The sequence below is a fragment of the Larus michahellis genome, chromosome 2, assembly GCF_964199755.1.
Source record: "Larus michahellis chromosome 2, bLarMic1.1, whole genome shotgun sequence".
Classification (NCBI taxonomy): domain Eukaryota; kingdom Metazoa; phylum Chordata; class Aves; order Charadriiformes; family Laridae; genus Larus; species Larus michahellis.
In genome coordinates this window covers 23,594,418-23,607,492 of record NC_133897.1, presented here as the reverse complement: position 1 = coordinate 23,607,492, position 13,075 = coordinate 23,594,418, and the positions used below count along the sequence as shown (strand labels likewise).

The 13,075-nt window shown below is 38.6% G+C and overlaps 1 protein-coding gene across 2 annotated transcripts in view; it reads right to left on the bottom strand.

Annotated features, from left to right (window-relative positions):
• The window catches only part of RSU1 (Ras suppressor protein 1), a 107,371-nt gene that overhangs the window by 70,396 nt on the left and 23,900 nt on the right, over positions 1 to 13,075 (bottom strand). For both annotated transcript variants that reach the window (XM_074574562.1, XM_074574560.1), the window contains exons 5-7: positions 9,667 to 9,785; positions 8,062 to 8,144; positions 7,677 to 7,791 (exon numbers count right to left, since the gene is read on the bottom strand). In XM_074574562.1, the coding sequence (XP_074430663.1) occupies positions 7,677 to 7,791; positions 8,062 to 8,144; positions 9,667 to 9,785 (317 nt within the window). The remainder of the gene's footprint in view (positions 1 to 7,676; positions 7,792 to 8,061; positions 8,145 to 9,666; positions 9,786 to 13,075) is intronic.

The window sequence follows — 13,075 nt, the reverse complement described above, 5'->3', positions numbered from 1 at the left end:
ACTAGTAAATCTAAACCTACACTGAAGCGCCTCCAAAAGATTGATCCTAGCAACACTTTTGCCCTCTTACACCTACATGCTTGCACTGGAGAAGGTCTAACAGTATCCCTCTGAATCACCAGCATGTCAAGAACCCCGAAATAGCTTTTGTGGTGGTTTTACATAACAAGGGAAAAGGTTCAAGTCTCAAATAACAAGAAGTCAGATTCGGCACATACAAATAAACCAAACAGATACTCCAGAACATCCATCAGACAGAAGCAAGCTGTAAGTCTTCCTCTGACTGCTTTCCTGACCACACAGACGGGAATGGCTGCAGCCTCATCAGTGAGCATTAGACAGGAAGCCCCAGGGTAAGAGAAGGCTGAATGAGCAATCTGAAAACCAGACACTGATGGGCCTAAGCCCACTCTCAGTTTTACAATTCCTTTCAATTTTTTTTTTATTTTACAATTTTTTGTATTTTTTGTAGTTTTACAATTATTTACAGGAGTACAGATACTGCAACGTCACACATTATTCTAACAACTTCTTAGATGTAAATGAGAATTTCCAATAATGAGTTCAGAGATTAGACCCCAACTTGAATGTTCACTTGAATCCATCTAACAGCAGATCTCTGTGTCAGTTCAGTAATTGAAGAGTTTAACAAAGTCATTTCAAACAGAAAAACATCTGGTCTGAAAAACACCAGGAGATGGAGACTTTGCCAATGGTGTCTTTTTCGAATGGTTCATCACTGTCAGAATGCATTCTTTATTTCAGTGCTGAACTGAAGTTCTCAAACACTGCTGCTGCTGCCCATCTGCAAGGCAGAAAGATGACCTATGCTTTCTTCTCATAGAGTTAGCGTGGATCGTCAGCTAAGCCTCCTCTCACTCTTCCCTTTGATAGGTTAAATAAAGACTCTGATTATTCAGAGTGGGATCCCAGAATAGCTACTCTGTTTGCTTCAACTCTCAGCAAAAGGACCACTGCTGAAATAAAGTAAAAGCAGACCAACTAAATCTTGAATTCATTACCCCTGACTTAAAGGTGAAGTGATACAGGGCAAACTGGTATTGCCTCAGCTACCGCTATTACAATTCTATTCACTGTCTTACAATGTCTATTCACTGTGTGTGTGTGTATATATATATATATGCGCTGTCTATTCACTGTATTACAATTCTAATTCACTGTCCCACCTCAACTTTTCAAAGAAGAGAGTTTAAAACAAAGTGAATTTAGTCCCGAGATATTTATACGAAACTCCAGCATCATAGCAAAGGTCAGCCAGAATCACTACACTGAAGCGTAGTGTGGAGTCTGGCACAAGGAGACTTTCACTCCAGAATGTGTCAGGACTGAAGATGAAGCCTGGGAAAGACAACAGAACAGATGAAATGCTGAACTTCTCCCTTTCTCCCTTAATACCACATTTCACTTATTAAGTACAGGCAGAATAGAGATCTAACCTGGCTGGGCAAACTCACACTGCCATATTCAGGTGACAGAAAGAGTCATTAATTCTCTGTGAACAAGGGAAGAGCCCTGGAAATTTCTACCATCACTCCACACAGCAAACCTGACCTTAGCGTAACAACTAGTAGAAACAGTAAATAATATTAACGTTCACTGATGAATGCCACAAAACAGGAACTTACTCAATGCAGCACACAAGGCACTCCCAGCCAAACAACACACTGCTAATGGCTTGTACTTCCACATGACAAATCACACTGTTTCAACAGCCAAACTCCACCACACACAGCCTGCAGGTACCAAGGCAACCAGCCCAGCTGATGCCATTGTGTGGGCAGCTGAGGGGAACGGCAGAAGCAACAGCATTTTGACAAAAATCCAAGAAATTACTTCAAAATGTTTCCTACATTCTTTCTAAAATTGTTTCAAATTACTTACGACTCGGTTAAATTCCTTTCTGACACATTCCTAATGTAAGAGAGAGACCGTTTACTGGAAGACCTACAAGTATTGCTAAGTTTCACCGTTTTCCTTCTTTGAAAGGTGACACATTGTGCTGGAAACACCATTTCCTTCACTGCTTTGTGTAACAACTGTCTAGCACTGACCGGGATCTCGAGGGGCAAACAGTCAGTCACTGCTGAGCGTTGTTCCCAGTGAAGAAACCCAAGAAACACACTATGCAGCAGATGCCTTTTGGAACAAAGGGAATTAACATGATGTCAAAGAAGTTTAACATCAAAGACGTTTTAATGGCACAGGAAGTATTACAGGCTTAGAGGATCAGCATCCCAATTTATTTTGAAATATATTGCACATTTTTTCCAAACTCAGAAACTCCCCTGGGATTCCCAATTACATGGGAATTCAACAGAGCATTCTCTTTTTGAAGGGTCCCTATCAGACCAAAATCTAGTTAATTTTAAAATATGAGTGCAAAAAGGATTCACTGTATTGCTTTTGCCCCGTACGTTTGAAACTTCCATTCCAACACAGATTGCCAAGTACTCAGAAGAGCAAAACCACTTTTAAGTACTATGAAACACGTGAAATTAACCAAATTTAACAACTATAACATTTGCTCAGATTGGCTCTAATTAGGGTACTCTTACCTACCACAGCTCTGACAGAACAGATGAAATATTTGCCAACAGAAATATCATTATTATGCTGATGGTACTTATAATCAGAGTACAGTCAACATTAGGAAATCCTACACACACACATACTGTAGTCATCTGAGAAGCGACAGTAGGACTTGCATATTTTAAAAACTAATGTAAGATCAAATCTGAATCTTGGGAAGTTTGGCAAGAATTACAGCAGTGTAAGGAAATGAATGCCCATGGTGTAAATCTAAATGGTGGACTACAGAAAACACCTTTCTGTGTATAATGAAACCGCAGAGTTGTCACCTCTTCGCATGCACCTTAACTCCCATCAAGTACTTTGTGGAATCAGCCTGGTTTCTAACCGCGTAAAAAGTGGTGGGTTTTGGTGGTGGGTTTTTTTTTTCTTCCTTTTTTAACTTAAAACAAGCAAAAAATTAAAAACGCAATTAGAATATTCACAAATTTTCAGAGATGCTTTTCTTACATAAATACTCTGTCCATGACCTATCTTGTTATGTACATTTTTCTATTTTTCCTTAACTAGTAACTGCTACATCCTAGAAAACAGTTATTTTCTTTATCCACTGGGAAGTTTAATAAAGTTCCTTACTTTCTTACACCACCTTTGCCTTAGTTCCAAAACTAGAAACATGTAATTTTTTTTTTTTTAAATTGCAAGGTATCAATTAGTTGTTCCAGTGCTCAGCTGGTGTCCAGAGAGCCCCAGGACGTTCAGGCTTCCAACAAGCACCACAGACCTGTATTTGCAGGTGTAAGCAGCATTGTGTTGTGACACAGGTAGAATGCAGTGACGGTTTATACTGAGGTAAGTAAAGTTTGATGTTTACGTCAAGTATATTTAGAAAAGAAAAATCTTTTGTGAAATAAGTGATTCCTATGTTTGCACATGCCCGTTACAATTACCTAAGTAAACTCCTATTTCAATTAATATTAACTTGAACAAATAAGTGCAGCAACTACTTTGCGTAATATAATATTCATTCACAAACTCTAGAGTCATTTCAAAAGTCTGAATTTTAAAATGTCCTCTCCTGTGACGGAAATATTGAGACTTCTGGCAGGAATCCTTGAACTTTCTATTTAAAGCCAATCCTTTATCCACAGAAGATAATTTAGCTGTTCAAAACTAAAAAATGATGACAGAATTACTTAGGCATTCTGACATACAGATTTAATTTACAAAATGTTTCACCCTTCTTAAAAAGGAACATGGCTACTTACCCCATAAAGGTTTTTTTCTTCTTTAAAGGGCTTGTATTTTCCACTTTTCAACTATGTACCTAACATCACAGTTTTGATAGTGTCTCCCTATGCCTGAGGAAATTATCTGATAAAGTAGAACAGTACTGAATAGTATACTTAAAAGCCATTGATGCCAACATTCAGTTTTGGAAAAAGAGGATGGTAATTAGAAACACATCCTTAGAAATCACTGTTCTTCCCACATGCATAAACATGAGCAAACTCCATGTACGTGTGCGCGCACATGTGTGTTGGCGGCAGGGTAACAAACACAGTCAACATTAGAATCTGGTTTTAAAAATCTGCCATTTGCTTTCACATCATAAACGCAAACCTACAGATAAACTAGTTACATTCTCTGGGTGGCTGTTTACGTTTAGCTACAACTTTGTGAATATTCTGCACCTTATACTACTCTTACACTCCTGACTCAGCTAAGAAAATCTTTGATATGGCACATATGGGTCCACATAGATGACCATACAATGAACTAAAACACCATCGTTGATCTTACTAATTACATCTGTCACTTTACGTGGTTCTTGTTTCTTCTCGGCTTTCTTTCCAAACACTGTCCCAATTGTTAAATGGTCAGAATACACAAAGTGACAGATTTAGTGCTTCCTTGGCAATTCATATAACTGACTGCAACTCTGTTGTTGCAGTGAATCATGATTTATTTGTCTTACAATGCAGCACATAACCTTTTAAATGCTAAGGAAAAAAATGCCAGCGCCTCTTTAAAGTTTATATATGACTGCCCACCACCATTCCTCATGAACGGGGTTTTGAGAGACAAATGATGAAAACACGCTGCAAATTCCACCCACCTACTCCTGGCCATTTCCTCTGTTCATCACTCACACGTACTGTATTTACAGACAAGCTCCCTCACCCAGAGCACCACTGCGCTCTTCTAGACAGGGGTCTTCCTCCTGGGCAAGAATATTTTTCTTAAATTAGTGATAGGTATTCTCTGCTAAACACAGAGGAGGGTAACGCTGATCTCCCACAGTCCTCTTACTGGTGTGTGCCACACTCAATCACGTCAGGTGAAATTAAGAGCAGACTGCAAGTTTTTATTTATTGGTATCTCTCTCCATTCCAAAATGTGATCTCAACGCCTGTTTATGGCCTTTTCTCACTCCTACTCTCCATGTCGTCTTCTGCACTTATTTCCATTACCTTTAAAAACCAGTTTAATGTACTCCTCCCCTTCTCCTCATTCAAATACACTGTTTTATTCGGCTGTTTATATTGTGCCCATCTCCCTGGTAAATGAACATCTAATGACTCATTGCTGTCCACCAGTGCCGAACTAAGCCAGTCAAAAGCCTTCAGCACCTTTAATTATGAAAGTGATAATGAGAGAGGAAAGATTGTTTACTTTAAATGGAACAGCAGTACCTCCAATTAATGCAAATAGGACCTGTTCATTGAAAAGCTATTTATCCAACAAGCACAGCACAAAGTATTTGGATAGTTCTCCTTACATTATAATCCAGTTTTAAAAATTTAGGAGGGAGAACTCAGGCAGCAGATAAAATTGTTTTTCCCTCAGAAGACGACTATGGAATTCGCAGTCCATTCATTAGGGTGCGACACTCGCATACCACCTTTCCTTGGCAGATTTAAAACTGTTTGTAAAGGGGCCTGCTTCTGTAAATTGCCCTAGTTTGCAGAAGGGAAAACAGGGCTGCAGAGACAAAGCGACTTCTAATTCAGCAGATTCATGCTTGCCTGTGGCCTGCTCCTACCTCATCTCAAACGAGCTCTCCAAAGCCCAGCCTGGTGCTCCATTTACTAAAATCTGTTTCCTAAATGTTTGCCTAGGTGTTTAACAAACAAGCAACACCACTTTGCACAGTAAATATGCTTACAAGTTGCACAAGTTATAAATCTAGACTTCAGTGTAATCTCCTCTGGAAATATACCACAAAATCTAGGCTATTTTAATTTTTTTATATATATAAAAAAATTATTCTAGCACTACACATGGCATAGACTGCAATAGAAATTACACCAATTGATCATGAATGAGAATCTTGGGTAAGACCATAAAATGAAGAGAAAAGTATAATTTATAGGATAGCATTTGAGTAATAAAGAACTGAGGTGACAAGGACTTAAGCTGTGTCAATGCACATCATCCTAATCGGGTGGGGCAAAATGACAAGTCCTTTTTCTACCAGATTGTGGTATCGCTCTATAATGCAAACAAATGCTAACTAACAGGAGAAATGCTTCCCTTGGCCATCCTGAGCTTTGCAGGTCAGTGCAAAATAAAAAAAGAATTTTGTTTCAAACATTTCCATTCAGTTTGGACAGGGATGTAAAGCCATTTAAAGTGAATTTGCTGTTATGCTCGTATGGCAGCAGCATGTTTAGAACATTTAATTAGCTGCAGAAGGTGGTTAGACTCAGTGCAGCACTTAACTTCCACTTTCTGGAAAAAAACAAGGCTATAATTTAGGAAGCTACATAAAAGTACATTTAGAGATACTACATGCTTCTGAGATGTTACTGCTGTTGAAAAGGATTTTATAAATAAATATGACTGTGACAAAAAGCTACAGAAAGTATACGTGTGTCAAGGAATAAACATCTGAAATTAAGCAAACGAGAGCAACTTTCAACTACCGGTGATGCGAAATGAAAAAATAAAAAATCCTGAGCATCATATAGTCCAGTAGATTGACAAAGGCAAAAAAAACATGGTGGATAAACAAGTAAGAGTCAAGACAAACATCTTCCCCACCTCATAGAAAGCAGCAGACACTTCTGTATGAAACAAAAAGCACACATTGCAGACTGTCACATTTATGCACACAGCTGCCACATTCTCTAATGGGTCGATGCAAGTTCTTATGACAACAAATAATTTTGCTTTATCATGCAAACTTCAGTCACTATCTTTCTCAGTTTTGGGAACCATTTGGAAGGTACCAGTAGAAACAAAGAAGTTGCCACAGTCCACAATAACAAGAAATAAGGAACAAACCCTGCGTAACAGATATTTCAACAACAGATAATTGATGCAGCTACGTTATTCCCAACAAAAATATTTTATGACAATATTTAAAAAGATCTGAAACCAAATTCTGGCATGGGGCAAACAGGCACAACTTCTATTGAAGTTAATGCACCTCCTTAAAATGGAATACGGCAATACAAATTCACCAAAATCAATACTTAAGTTTCAAAGATAAACTCTACCTTATAGGTTTAAAGAAGCCACTTGTAATCATATTTAAATGGCCGATATCACAAATTCAAAGTACATCAACCAGCTCCACTGCTTTAAGTGAAACCGCCATCAACTCACTAAGGTAGGCTACCAAAACAGAAAACAAAAAAATTCCTCTAATTTAGCTATATTTTATTCTAGTTGATCAAACTTCCATTTTCACAGGAACAGTCACAAAAAAGTCAGTTATACTGCTGTCATTTTTGCTTAATATAATTTTGTCTGATCCAAACAGTGTTCTCAAAACCCAGCCAGAGACAAGAATCGCTTTGCAGACCCAATATTTATGATATCTTATATAAAGCAAGATGCTGCATGCAAATTGGCAGTCAGGTGTACTAATACACAAGGAAAATGTAACATGAAAAAAACCATAATAAAACTAAACACACATCATCTTCTGGCCTCTCCTGCATATTGAGTAGGAGTGACAAAAGTGAGTCTTTCTCACAGGAAAGTAAATATTAGCAGCAATGACAACTTAAGCAAAATCATTTCCTAGAGTTTAACAATTGGTTTCGTTTCAGCGGAAACACAGTGCATCATTATTGTTATTATTCAAATAAATAAAAGACCATCCATAATCTTACCTAGTTCTGGGGGCAGCACAGTAAGACGATTTCCCTGGATGTGAAGTTCCTTCAGCTGAGTGAGCTCACCAATTTCTTTAGGCAGTGATATCAGGTCATTGTCTCTAAGACTCAGCTAAGAGTGAATATAAAGTAGTCAGAACAATTTTTGGTCACCATAAAGCAGCCTAAAACAGAACTCTACTCCCTCTGCCCCCACCTTTCTCCTAAATGCTCAATTCTTCCAATTTATTTACAAGTGTCTGCTGGTAAACAAGAAACAGTTCCAGGTGTAGTGGTCTATTCCCACAAACTTACCCTACTACTCCTCAAATTGACTAGATTCTATTCCTACAAGCATTGCAAAAGTGAATTGATTTTCCAAGAATTTAGATAAATTACTTACTATCTGCAACTTTGTGAGCTTCCCAATATCTGGCGGCAGGATTTCAAAATCGTTGTCACTTAGATAGAGTGCACGCAGGGTGGCTGCAAATTAAATAGCAATATATAAACAGGGTGGCATATAACCCAACCGTTTGAGGTCTAATCAATAAAAGGGAGTCAAGTTTGATTAATAACCCTGACTTGGTGAAAAGCCTTTGACACACCCAGGGCTCACAATAATAACAAGCAGGTCAAACTTAGATTTACTGGCTTATTGTATTGTTGGTGAGTTCAGGAAAACATCTATATTCAAAAGGACTGGCACAATTAACAATTTCTACAATAGTAGATTCTGGCAGGTTCTGGCATATAGTCTCAATGCTCAGCTGTCAGAATGCAGTCATTATTCTTTATTCTTCTTTATTTCTTATTTATTACATCAATTTGCATCCTAAACAAACATTAAAAAAAAATCAGATTTTTTGGACAAATACACACCTATATTAAGCTGTACAGAAAGCACAGCCTAACGCTGGGAAAGAAATCTTAAAAGAGAGCAATACTGAACACTCAAATTATGTAATTTATAATTTCCATGCTTAGTCTCTACGAAATTTACAGAAAAAGAGATGACCCAGCACGAACATGTAGCTTGCTATTATTGAATAAGCGTACATGATTGTTTGAAAAAAAAAAAAAAATTCAAATGGAGACTCACAAAGAACTGTCGGGTGCAGCAGGAAACAAGGTGGTCAGGTCAGCAAAACTTCTCCTCCCCACCAGAGAGGAGATCCCATTTGTCCTTTGCAGTTTACTCCTCCTCCTCTTTTCACTTCATTATATGTAACCATTTTTAATAATGCTGACTTAAAAATTTCCCTCTGCCAGGTTACAATCATGAAATCCCTCAGACAGCGGCACTCCTTCCTCTCCCCTCGCCTTCACTTTTGCTGCTAAATGCACTAACTCTGAAGCCACTTCAGCACAGCACAGTGCAAAGACCAGTAAGGCAGCAGAATCACTGAAATCCAGAAAGTGCCAGAATTCAAGTTGCTTAGGCAACCATAATACAGCCCTTTTGCACATATGCATTACAATACCTTTATTTTAACTCTCTGAGCTTGTATTTTTAACATGTGCAAAGGTCAGCTTAGCTCTACCATTCCTGTGCCAAACCTTGTAACTTTACCATGTTTTTTAACATACTGGACGCTTCAACATCCACGTGCTGTTAAAACTATTTCAGTAACGAACCATCAAGAACACAATTGTTTCTGGAGTCAACACACAACAGTTGCCTTGCAAAACAGTTTCCTTTCCCCTGAGGCTTGCAAGCTTACATGAAGTTTTAACTGCATGTATGGGACCCAAGGAAATATTACTCAGAAGAAAATTAATATACCATTACTAACCAAGTCTTCTCATGTCCAATGGTGTCAGGTGACTGTATGCAAGTGGTAAATATTGCTGAGCTATGTAGAAATAGTCGAGAGATATTCAAAGGAAAACATAAATATCATAAAAAATTCTGTTGGAGGTTCGGTCTCCACCAAATAAATTTCAACTGCAGAAAGCAAAGCAGCATATCATGAAGATTTGCAGAGTTTTTAGAAAAGTTTCTTACTCAGATAGAAGAAGTTTCCTGGTAGAGAATTTTCATTTAAGTTATTGTAAGTCAAGTCAAGAACCTCCAGAGCTGGTAAAGAGCCAAATCCTCTTGGCAGGGTGTTTAACCTATTCATGCTGTAGGTGAAGAAGGAAAAACAGAACACGACATCAGTATTCACTTCATCTGGTAGAACTAATACAGGCAATGAGTTTAATTTCTAAAAAGTGTACTCTAAACCAAACTACCCTTTTATTTTGAAAAGGGCTTGATGCTACAAAATACTGAGCAAGCCTTTGGCGATGCAGGTCTTTTTTAAATCTCTCACTCCCATAAATATGCCAAAACTTATATACTTGCAAGGAATCCCATTTATTATGTCAATCAACAGCCACACCTGAAACACGAAGCACCAGGGAGAGAGGTGCCACAATGCTACGCTCAGCTTAAACAGTGTGCCACGGAGAAAGCTAGTCCTTGGTAGATGACCTATCTTCTAGCTAAACTACAAATTACCCTTTTGCACATCTTCTTGACCACCTGCCATTCCCCCATTCCACATAGCTCTTCACCATGGCACCAAATACAAAGCGGAATACCACAACTGCCCGGTATTTATGTTCATTGATAATTGCTGCTCAAACCGCTTCTTAAGAACAGCAAATTTGTGTCACTAGATAACTATCAATGCACATGGAGCATGAAGTAAATAAAATGTCAGTCCTCTGATTGATGAGGCTTAGTCTAAATATAGCTCATTCAGCCCGTCTTAGAGGGTTTAGGATAGCAGTTCCCGCTGGTAACAGCCAGAAGAACAGGAGGAAAGCTACCAGAAGGAAAAGGTTTCTCTGATATCCTGGAGCAGAAGGGGTACAGAGAATAGTAATTTTTCTCTGACCTCAGAGGGCTTGAACAAGGTGATCCAGATAGTCACTAGAGCTGCTGCAATGGCGAAGAAAGGCAAGGAGCTGGAGACAATATTGATAGCACCTCACTGTTTGTGTATGAGCTGGAGCTCTGCCTGCTTAGCATATGAACAGCAAAGAACTATCAACTTATTATTTATACTGTCCCTATTGCATGTACACCAAACATAAAGCTTGTGTGTATGGATCTTACTTCAGTTACCACCGGGTTTGAAAGCAGAATAGAGAAGATAGGCATCTTCAGGAAAAGCATGCACTATTTTGAAGAACTGGATTTTATTCGTATGTGGGGACTGGAAACAATTATGACCTTTCACATGTTATCTCTAAACACATTCTGAATTTGACTCTCCTTCTGATGCAAAAGTGATAGATAGCCATAGACACAATTGAAGTCAAAAGAAGATGTAACGTGAGTTTATGAAGTGTGATGTAACACTAAACTATCAAAACTCAAGTTGAAATATTGACAAAGTTAGGTATCCAAAAATAAAGACTTTTGGCTCTAATCTCCCCCATGCAATGTCTGACAAACACTGTGCTATACCATGTGATAAATACTGTGAAATACATCTGTAGGACAGGCAATCTTCTAGAAGTTCTTTAGACACAAAATTAAATACAAGAGCAGCTGCACGTCCAGACTAAGCATGACGACTACACACCCATGTGAGCACAGGCAGGAGAAGCACATACAACGTTTCTTTTACAGACTCTCAGATACTAACTTCACCTTTCCTCTCCCACTTTTGCATAAGCCAGCCCCACCAGAACAAGAACTTGTAGAGATCAGCTCTCTGTAGCTAAACACCAGATGAAATCTTCATCCTCCTCATGCCCCATAAGAAGTCCTACCAGGGACCTGCACCTCAATAGTAGTAGCTATTAAAATACAGAAAGGCATTCTCCACTATTGCTACTGTAGACTTGTCTCTGTTTTTAAAACTGTTATTTATATCAAATAGGACTAAAGAAAGCAGCTCCTTTTTCACTAGTAAAAAGGATGGGCGGCCCTGACGGCCCTCCCTTTTGCAAGCAAGGAGCAGGGAGAGAGAGCAGTCTCCCTACTGACAACAGGCAGAACGGTATCTATTCTTTGGCATGGAAAAAGAACCAGCTGCAAGTCCCTGCCCAGCACAAGTTCAAGTGTTGAGCTTGTGCCCCAGAAACCATGCCACACCTGCCTTCCAAAATTTTTCTTTTTTTCCAGCGTTCAGTGCAGCAGTACACCTTCCCTCTTTCTACCCCGCTACTTGACTATGCTCTTATTCAAGCTTCCCCTCTCCCCCAGAGGGCTGTTTTGATGCCCTGTGTGTACACATGCACTGCAGATGACAAGAGGGTTTACAGGCTGCCCCCCAACAAACTACTAGGGCAGAAGTTTCCCCTTTACTAACTCCAAGGACCTCTGAAGCATAGCCTGTTTTGCTGGGCTGTAAATCCTGTGCCTGGAAGATTATGGCTGAAGAGGGGATTAAGAAGGAAGAGCATTTAATCTACAAGATCTTGGGCCACAGGACACATGAAGGTGGCAACTGTGATTCAAGACCTGAATGCCTGCTGGTCTTAACCCCAGGTGGACTTTTGCACTACATCTTTTCCATTAATGAAGACCAGTATTTGAACTACACTAACAATTGTCACTGCTTCAGTCCACGGAAGGAGCCCAGCTTCTTCCCCCCTCCATACACTGCAACATATACCATTGCAAAAATATGGATTTAACCCCCAAGATATATAGAAACCTGATCATGAATGAATATTCACTCTGAAAAGCAGCTCCAGGTTCAAACAGATATTAGGGCATGCCAGAGATCTAAAGTAACCAAATAAAGACCAGAGAAGACAGATCATCATGAAAACATTTATTGTCATTTCAACAGTTCAAGATGCAATTCAACTATCAGCACTTCACAAAAGTATCTAAAGCACGATACACAGATCTTCGCCAAAATCATTCGGTATTTAAAATAGTAAAAAAAAAAAAAATCCTCAGTTTAAGGTCTTCAGAAGCTTGAATTTATAAAATACAAACATTCTTCAGTGAGAACACTATAAAGCTAAAGCTTTCCCCTACCAGTGTTTTTCTAATTAGTTACACTTTAATATACCCAGTTAATTTTAAGGAAGTTTGTGCTTCACATTTATTTTCTTAATAATTCAAGAAAGCCTTCTGGAAGCATACTTCTTACAAAGTACCACCAACTCTACTGGAATATAGTATCTCAACACTTAACAGGAATGACTTTGGCTCAAATTCAGTCAATAGTAGCTCTCTGAAATAAATACACATTTAAAGACTTGCTGCTTCTTTTAAAGGTTTAATAGAAATTGAAATGTCTTTAATCCCAAATTTGGGACTTTGGAATTAAAGTCCTAAATTAACATGGAAAAAAACAGCTTGCTTTTTTTTTTTTAAACAAAACAGAACAGAATATAGAGCCTGTCTCTTACACAGCAACCACAGAATTAAGAGACAGTTGCTAGGGAAGTAAAATTCA